Genomic DNA, 10,079 nt, shown 5'->3' with positions numbered 1-10,079 from the left:
GGGGCAGCAAAGTTTTTAGTGGAATTTAAAGAACTGGTGGATACAGAAAATTATCTTCCACAGCAAGTGTTCAATGTGGACGAAACTGGGCTGTTCTGGAAAAAGATGCCCAAAAGAACATTCACCACCAGAGATGAAGCCTCTTTACCTGGGCATAAACCCATGAAAGACCGTCTCACTCTATTGCTTGGTGCCAATGCTTCAGGGGATTTCCGACTGAAGCCTATGCTTGTCTACCACTCTGAGAACCCCAGGGTGTTCAAGCAACAAAAAGTGGTAAGAGGATGGCTTGGAGTTTATTGGAAATCCAACCGTAAGGCATGGGTAACAAGACAGCTCTTTAATGAATGGGCTGTTGAGGTGTTTTGCCCTTCTGTGAAGAGCTACCTAACCACCAATAAACTCCCTTTAAAGGCTCTTCTCCTCATGGATAATGCCCCTGGTCATGACCCTCAACTTGCCAGAACTTTGGAGTCTCAATTTGACTTTGTCAAAGTGTTGTTTTTGCCTCCCAACACTACATCAATCATACAGCCAATGGACCAGAATGTGATCAGCAACTTTAAGAAGCTGTACATGAAAATTTTCAGGTGTCATCAGGCAACTTCCACTGATCCTGAACTAACACTGGCACAATTCTGTAAGACACAGTTTAACATCCTGGAGGCTGTAAAATTGATTGTGTCTTCATGGCAAGAAGTCTCCACTAGAACCCTCAATTCTTCATGAAAAGCACTGTGGCCATCAGTAGTCCATGGTTTTGAGGGATTTCAGGATGAAACAGAGTTGCACCAGGAGATTGTGTCCATTGGTCAGTCATTTGGCCTTGAAATGGAGGAGGATGATGTAGAAGAGCTTGTGATGTCTCATGAACAGGAACTTACTCCTGAAGACTTGCAGCAACTGGATGAGATGTTAAGAGGCTGACAGTGGCGAGGGAGAAATGGAAAGTGATGACTAGGCTTAGGATAATTATGCATTTGCATATGTGCATATGCAAATGCATATTTAAGCCATTCTTGAGCTTAAGTGCATATTCATATTTTTTTTGTTTTATAAAGCATATATTTGGAAAATTCCAAAATATTATAAAACATTCTTCAACCTCAAGGGTCAAAAAATTCATGAGCATAACAGCAACGCTGGGGCAGAAATTACTTATATTTGAAATATAAAAGTCCATTTTATTGCACTAATACAATATCGAAAATGCGATTTTGTTTTAGTGTCATAATATCAAAAGGAACATACTTAAGTGGTTTATATAGCTCAACATTACGCTGTGGTTAGCTAGGCGTGATTGGCTGGTCAGTGGACATGAACTGTATGCGTGATGGGTTCGTGTTCAGCCAGGCAGGGTGTAGATGCACGGGCTCCACCAGTTCCCTCCTGACACTCTTTTGTTCTTCTATTTTCTTAAAGGAAAATACTTTTTTCAGTATTGTTTAATAAATTACTTTGTCAGTATATTGTTTTGTATTTAATCCTTCTTTAAAAATACTTGCGACATCCTGTCCAGGAAAGTAAATTTACTGAGAAAATGTACAGAATAGGAGTTATTAACTTAGTAGTTATTATTTATTAACATTTTAAAGTGCATATTTAAGTGCATATTTTCTCAGTTTTTACTGCATATTTGCATGCATATTTAGCCATTTTTAAATGCATAATTATCCTAAGCCTAGTGATGACCATATGTCAACTTCAGAGTTGAAGATGATGTTGTTCACCACTGAAAGAAGTTCAGGAAACTGGCTTCAAGGCACCCAGATATGGAAAAGTCTGAACTAGCTTTGTGTCATGTTGAGGACACAGTGGTCTCCTTCTTCAAACATCAGTTAATGATGAGGAGGAGAGATGCCCCACAAACAAAAATTGACAGTTTCTTTAGTAAAAGGCAGCGGGAACAAGATGCTAGCCCTCAGCCTTCCACTTCTAAGAGGAGAGGATGTTATTGGTGGAGAATCTGTCAGTCAGAGTTCCTGACATTTTCATGGAAGGTGACTCACCTTCCAAGAAGCAGTAAATGCTTCTCCTCCACATCCACTTCCTTCTCTTCTCCCTTTCCTCCACCCTCATTCTAATTCCCATCATCATCCAGAGCCTTCTACATACACCTCAAAGTAAGTGTACCTTTCTCCTTTTTGTTGAATTTAGGCTTTCGGTGAGCTGGAACCAATTACCAAAAAACCCATTGAAACAATGGTTTTAGGTTAACGAGCAACCCTCTAGAACGGATTGGAGTTAACCGAGGGACCACTGTACTATTGGCAAATACTGTATACAGTACTTGTACTGTACTTATTGTGGTAGAGAAAAAGACCCAGCCTGAAGGTGTCCCATAATACAGGGTATAGTACAGCACAGTATAAGAATTTTAGTTTTAATAATAAGATGGCCGAGGTAAGGTCCCTAAGATAGTGCATCTTTTGGGGACTTAATAGTCAAGCGAGCCTTAATTACTACAGTATAAACAAGAAAACTGAAAATACATTTAGCTGTTACAAGTGATTGCAGTACCCACTTAACCTAACCTAACATAGATACTGCAGTACTGTAGATCTCATACGAACAACCTACAATATCTGATGATGGAGTCCCACATGAAGACTCTTCAAAAGGCATCACATACAGTTTCACAGAATTAAATACTAAAGATGAGGGGTAATCTGGATTCTTTTATTTCTTTCATTTTAACCCCTCAAGTACAAGGTCTTCTCTGTACTGAATAAAATTGTCAAGAATTAGCCAAATAAAATATTAAAATTGGTGTCACCATAGTGAAGGGGTTAGTGTGATTTGATAATGATCCAGGTAAAAACTTATACAAATACAGGTACAGCAATAACAAACTAATATCTGTATACTGTACCAAGTTTACAATCATCACAAAAAATTTATTAATTATTCATTCTACAGGCAGCCCATCATAAATAAAATGTAATTTTCCACTAATTAAAAAAGTTTATACTCAACATTGTGTCCTACCTTTAACTTGTTACCTTCCTTTGCTGTGAGTTGTGGTAGAGTTCCTTTTATTAAGAAGTCATTAAACATTTCAAAAAGTCTTGATCCTGAATACACAATCTCACAGAGGAGAGTTGAGAGTTTTAAACGCCCTGGAAAAATATAATGTGTGAATTAGCATTATCAAGGACCATTTCCTTGTTATTTCCTCTCATAATCCTCTGCCTTTCAAAAGATCAATTCTTTAGCTACATCTAGAATTGAATATGCACTCAGCACTGCTCTCCCTATGAAAATTACATAGATCCCATACAGTTCAAATTGTTTTTTCCTAATGTTTTTGCTTTCTATACCAAGAAACAGTGTTTAATTATTCTACAAAGACATTTTGGAAACTGAAGGATTCATCCTAATTTATATTTTATCATCAAGCATGGATATCCAGTAGGCAGCTTAATTATAAATACAACACTATAAATTTGGTCATTCTAGACTTCTAGAGACTCAAGAGGCATGATATTAATGACTATGACTGATATAAAGATGGGTCTACTTTCACTACTACTGTACAGTATAACTATTGTCCTAAAAGGAAAGAAAATATATAATACATGAAATTGTACCAGCTAGTGTGCCCTTCACCTTTCCTTTCATGTTGCCCATGATGGGTTTCAGGTGTCAATCCCAATTCATTGCCAGCAGACCACCACACTAATTCAGGGAAGAAGGAGGGTTTCTGAGCTGCCTAGTTCTGGGCTTGGCCAGTCAACCTTCACAAGACAACCCAAGTCACAGTGCCCCCAAAAGACAGTTAACCAGGCTGAGCAGATTATGTGGAATATTTACTCATCCCTGGGCGGTTTTTTTTAATTTGCTTGCCCTTTTTCTTTTTTTACTCAGCCTGATAATTTGGGGGAGGGTTGCATTTTTGGGGGGTGTAAAGGAGATAAGTTAAATAAACATTTTAAAACAATTAAATTTATTGTGTATCAACTCACAGATCACTTATGTCTGTCTAAATGCCTTTTACCCTCACAGTTCTCCATCCAGTGGTACAGTACTGTATTAGAAAAAAGCCAGTCAGTTTTCCTTGCTTCTTATTCACATTGATAGTTTTACTTCAATTTGTAGTACTTTCTCTACAACTTGCCAACACAGCAGCAGTGGAAGCTTTAATACAAATTTTTAAGTCAGAAAATTATATTTAATAAAACTTTGCAGGCATGGCTTATTAAAGTTGGCGCACTCTAAGGCTCCTGGACCTTTAGGTAATAATACAAATACCCTGTACAGTATTGATTTTTTTCAATCACTGTGAAGGTCTCCTTTGAAGTACAGTACAGTAAGTCCTAATTTAACGTTGCCCCCATATATCGTTGTTTCGTTATAACATCTCTATTCTTTAGATACCCACGATTCGGATAACGTCCGCCCGATTCGCCGCTACGTCACGGACTACTTTGTATGGCGCATCACCATCTCATCTTGGCGAGCTACGCTCTCACATGCGGAGCGGCGTCCCCAAGCATCACCAGTCTTTGTTAAGCGACCACAGTTTTAGTGCTTGTTTAAGTGTTTCTGCTCTTAATACTGAACTCTATCCATTCAAAATGGCTTCCAAGCACCCATCAAGTGCTACTGATGCTAGTGTTGTGAAGAAGCAATGTAAGACCATTAGCCTTGCTACGAAAATGGAGGTTTTAAACCGGGAGGAGGAGCCACCCGCCGGGTCTCAGTGACTCGCCACCCTCCTCCTCCGCTCCACTACCCACCACACATACGCTCTACCACCTCCGTCCACCAGTGAGTACAATACAGTACAAAATTATATAGTTTATTTATACTGTATATAGTACAGTACTGTATATACAATTTTCTATAAAAATGCCACTGAATTTCTGTATATGTAATGTATTTTATGGGGCAAAGGGAGGCTGGGGAACATAAGTAGCGTATTTAAACTATTTCTTATGGGGAAAATTTATTCCGTTAACGTTGTTTCAGTTAACGTTGCGATTTTCAGGAACAGAACCACGACGTTAAGCGAGGACTTATTGTATATAGAATTACATATTTTAGTCAAATATTTTTACCCATTTGTTTTATAAATTCTGTTGGAAGCTGATCAACCCCACAAGTTTTATCATTTTCATTTTTCACATCTGCCTCAACTTGTTTCCAGAATTGGCAGTGTAATGTTTATTTCCTTTTCATTTCTTACCTCTACTCTATACATGTACTGTACTTATTATTGCATAGTTCTTCTACACTCTCTACTCTCATCTCTTTTATTTCTTGTCTTTACTTTTAATAGTCAAAATTCCTTTTTTGGGGTTCCTTATGTTTAATCTTTCTGTACATTTCCTTACAATTGTGCCTTTTGTCATCATCTTCAATCTCCTTGCAATTTACTATCTACATCATCATTGTTGGACCGTCTGCATTCCCTTTAAATTTCTTTGTTAATTTTTATGTAAGCCTCATTTCATTTTGTCAATTTCTTCATCTATCTATTTTCTTTCAAATTTTATTTGTTATCCACCATTTTTTAGCCTTGTTCCTCCAATATTGTTAAAGTTGGGAAATGTGGCAGCCATGCATATGCATGGTGGGTAGACTATATAATGATAGTTACTAAGGAGGCTTTCTTTCCGACTCACCTAACTAAACCACTGGCAAACCATTAACACGGTGTCAATACAGCTGCCATACCTATATTCAGTGTGATTTTTGGCATACCTGTTTTAACATCACATTTTCCCTCATCTTCAATCCCCTGGCCACTTTGAAAGTAATCATTGTTGTTGCTAGTGGTTAAGACCATTAAGGGGTCATATATCCATAAATAAGTTATTCTTTTCAAATCACCATGAAAAATATAAGAAAACCCAATTTTGTTAATTAAATTTTCATAATAATGTCAAACGATTCTTTGCTGTTTTATATTTTTCATTGTATAAACACTAAATTAAGAGATTGTGTAGCAATGGACAGATAATCATGATGTACAAAGGTAGCAGCTCTGCAAATAAAAAACTCATATTGTACAGTGAAGTGACAAATGTATTCCTCCTGCTTTTTGTGTAGTCTCTTGAGGTAAGAGAGCTTTTATATAATGTATATTCTATGGAGAAATTTTGTCTGGTTACTGCAAAGACAGCAACTTCTCTCATTTAGTATTATCCCATCATGAAAATATGTTCAAGGAAAACAGGTAATTAACCATAATTTTTATGTAAGCCTCATTTCATTTTGTCAATTTCTTCATCTATCTATTTTCTTTCAAATTTTATTTGTTATCCACTTATTTTTAGCCTTGTTCCTCCTAATATTGTTAAAGTTGTGAAATGCTGGCAGCCTAATGCATATGCATGGTGGGTAGACTATATAATGATAGTTACTAAGAGGGCTTTCTTTCCGACTCACCTAACTAAACCAAACCTGGCCAAACCATTAACACGGTCTGTCAATACAGCTGCCATACCTATATTCAGTGTGATTTTTGGCATACCTGTTTTAACATCACATTTTCCCTCATCTTCAATCCCCTGGCCACTTTGAAAGTAATCATTGTTGTTGCTAGTGGTTAAGACCATTAAGGGTCATATATCCATAAATAAGTTATATTCTTTCAAATCACCATAGAAAATATAAGAAAACCCAATTTTGGTAATTAAATTTTCATAATAATGTCAAACGATTCTTTGCTGTTTATTTTTTCATTGTATAAACAATAAATAGAGATTGTAGCAATGGACAGATAATCATGATGTACAAGGTAGCAGCTCTGCAAATAAAAAACTCATATTGTACAGTGAAGTGACAAATGTATTCCTCCTGCTTTTTGTGTAGTCTCTTGAGGTAAGAGAGCTTTTATATAATGTATATTCTATGGAGAAATTTTGTCTGGTTACTGCAAAGACAGCAACTTCTCTCATTTAGTATTATCCCATCATGAAAATATGTTCAAGGAAAACAGGTAATTAACCATAATACTTGTGTCAGTTTTATTATAGTATTACTATTTTTTGCAATTACCTACACAATAACTTACTTTGGTATTAATATTCAACTTTTACCCATTCCTCTTCTAGTGTTTCTGACTTTCCAAAATTGTATTTTTTTAATTATGAATCGATATTTAAGAAGTACGTTCCTTGCAAATGCTTAGTTGTTAATATATTTTCCCTCAAACATTAGGTATCTGCCATTGTTGGCATACGCTGTCATCTGCGGTTTGTTTACATCCAACCCGCTAGGTCCTAGTGTACTCTCATGGCCACAAAAAACGTAAAATTATACCATGATGCTTCAACAAAGTTGCTTTCATTGGCACCAGTTATCAAAATAAGTATTTTCTGTTTAATATGACGGAGGGTCTGGGGGCAAATCTCCCCAGCTGGGAAGTTAGGTAAGGTTAGGTCGATTTTCTAGAAGAAAAAAAATAATGGCTCATTTGCACAAGAAATAAAGGTCAGATTTGACTAAAACACACCAAAATACACCAGAAACACAATTTTTCATATAAAAAGAGGGATGGGGGTACAGTACTGTATTCCACTTGTTGCCACTAAACGAATCTCGGGAACTTTATAGTTGCCATCAGTAATTTTGGAAATTCTAAAACACTTTTCTCCATTGGCATTTCTGGCACAAACTACATATAAGCAAGATACTTATAATTTTATTACGTAGTGGCAACAAGTGAAATTTTACCTGAAGGAGTGGGTGAAAGGACCAGGAATTCACCCACAGTATTTCAAGCAGTATTTTCCATTATTACCTATTAATCACCAGTTCCATGACCATTTGCTATACCGATTCTTCATCGAAGTAGGATGGCTATACCCACCACAGCCGAAGCAGGACAGTTATACCCTCCACAGCCCTTCACAACTTACCCAGGAGTCTTCTAATTCTGAATAAGGTAATAAAAGTGTAACAGGGTCATAGGAAACGAAATGGGGGTCTGGGGGCAGAGTCCCCTCGTTAAGGTGGTTGGTTAAGTTAGATTCAAAACTATGTTTTTTCAATGGTGTTTTCTGTGTTTTGAACACTTTTTGCCTTGATTTTGGTATAATTATTGGTTCGGTCATGCATCATTTGGAAGTAGGTCAGAATCGATTAAAACACACACAAAAACCATAAGAAAAACATACTTTCAACCTAACCTAAACTTAAAATCCTAAAATTTGTGGTAAATTTATAGTAGTTCACACAACTCTGTTAGAAAGTCAAAACTATGTTCTTCTAGATTTTTTTTGAGCATTTTCATTGGTTGTGACCGAAAATTGCCTGTTTTTTAGTTATAAGCCCTTCTACCCCCAACAAGATAGGGGATTCTGTTGGGCGCCAGGGTTTTGGGTGGGAGAGAGAAACAAGCATTTTCGACAAAATCATGTCCAAGCGAATACAAAACACCAAAAACACTAGAAAAACATCTAAACCTAACCTTTTTTGGGATTACCTAGCTAAACCTAACCTAACCCAAAATCACAATTGAATCTGATTGGGAAAAAAATACAGCGAATTCTAAAACCAGAAACCACAATTCATTTAATTTAGTTACAAAAAAAAAAGAACACTTTTGATTGGTCGTGTGACGTGTGCGAATGCATAAACATAATGATTCATGAAGGAATGATTAATGGAATTACATAGAGAAAGATTTGGCATGTGCTACCTCCGTTATAGACGTTTCAAACGGCAATGTAATAGAATTAAATTATCTTAAAATTAGCTTTTTTTAATATGATAATAGATCTGGGGTAGGAATGTTGCGTGAATTACAATAAAAATACCAAATTTGCTGCATGACCAAAACAGTAATAATACCTTGATTTTTATAGCAAATATCTATTTTCTGAGATGGGGGACGACAGAAATGAAGGTCAAATTCGTTCATAACACATCAAAAACTATCGGAAAAACAGTTTTAACTTTAATTACGTTTTTAGCAACAAGTGAAAATTTACCGGAAAACGAATAAATACCCTTTATTCTCTTAACATTTTCAGTGTCACCAGGTTGATTAACTATTACTACAGTCAATTAACAAACGTTCTATATGCAAATTTACACTAATTGATTGTTAGTGGTGCTCGTTGTCAGGGAATCATGATTTAAGGCAAGTTATTAAGTCACACCCTAGAAAGAAAAAAAAAAAAGACAGCCTTCAAAGTTCAGGAACTGTCAAAAGGTTAACACCTGTATCGACTAATTAATATCAATGTAGCCGCAATGACGTCAAATAATGGTCCTACAAGAATAAATCGGACTGCCAATGACTTCTCGACTGGTATTTGGTGTCACGAAGTCACAAAAAATTGGTAAATTTAATTTAATCTGAGTTAATAGATCGAGTGCATGTACCTAACCTAACCTAATCTAACCTAACCTAACACAACTCAGATTAAATTAAGTTTACCAATTTTTGTACTATTACAAATAATAATCGAAAAGTGATTCACAGCCCGATTTACGCTTGTAGGACCATTATTTGACTTCATTGCGGCTACATTTGGGTAATGTAATTAGTCGGACCGCCTGTGACGTGACACAAGAGCGGCTGTAATACAATGCCCCGTTACGTGCTATAGTGTAGGGCGAGCACTTTGGCTCTTAATTACTACTTCCTTTGCCTCCAACACAAATCTTTAACATACCTGCTAAAATATAAGAACCCCACTTCACTACAGCCTCCATTTCGGCAGCAGCCATTGGGTTGTTCATTACCCATTTCTTATACCGAACAAACCAGTCCGGGTATGTGTGAGAGTAGCCACCAGCAGCAGGAGCCATGGTGGTCTGTTTACTGTCAGTGTCGACTCATGTGACTCGTGCGGCCGGCGGCAGGGGTGACAGATGGTTTCAGTTGATTATGGCCAAAAACACAGGAATAAAAGGCCAAAAAAGGCCAAATGGTAAAATTGTCTTTAAAAACCTACATACTCTCCAAATTAAACTTAGAAACCTTTAAAAACAACAAAGTAAACACAAAACGTTGAAATATTTCTAAATAAATCAATTTAACAGTAATAATAGGCATAAGGTAAAATAACTCACCTCAATCTTGTTACAGGAACATCGTTATGTCAACTTCTTGTGTGCTT

The 10,079-nt window shown here is 36.5% G+C and overlaps 1 protein-coding gene across 2 annotated transcripts in view; it reads right to left on the bottom strand.

Annotated features, from left to right (window-relative positions):
* The window catches only part of LOC121872619 (peroxisomal membrane protein PEX16-like), a 62,272-nt gene extending 52,438 nt beyond the window's left edge, over positions 1 to 9,834 (bottom strand). Inside the window, exons 1-3 of one of the 2 annotated variants that reach the window (XM_042375516.1) lie at positions 9,633 to 9,770; positions 7,751 to 7,885; positions 2,989 to 3,119 (exon numbers count right to left, since the gene is read on the bottom strand). In XM_042375516.1, the coding sequence (XP_042231450.1) occupies positions 2,989 to 3,057 (69 nt within the window). In that variant the 5' untranslated portion in view covers positions 3,058 to 3,119; positions 7,751 to 7,885; positions 9,633 to 9,770. Of the gene's footprint in view, positions 1 to 2,988; positions 3,120 to 7,750; positions 7,886 to 9,632 lie in introns of both variants that reach the window. The other variant, XM_042375515.1, reaches the window with a different exon arrangement.
* Positions 9,835 to 10,079: the final 245 nt, after the last annotated feature.

Source organism: Homarus americanus, unplaced genomic scaffold, assembly GCF_018991925.1.
Source record: "Homarus americanus isolate GMGI-L3 unplaced genomic scaffold, GMGI_Hamer_2.0 scaffold39155, whole genome shotgun sequence".
Taxonomy (NCBI): domain Eukaryota; kingdom Metazoa; phylum Arthropoda; class Malacostraca; order Decapoda; family Nephropidae; genus Homarus; species Homarus americanus.
This window is presented reverse-complemented; position numbering and strand designations above follow the sequence as displayed.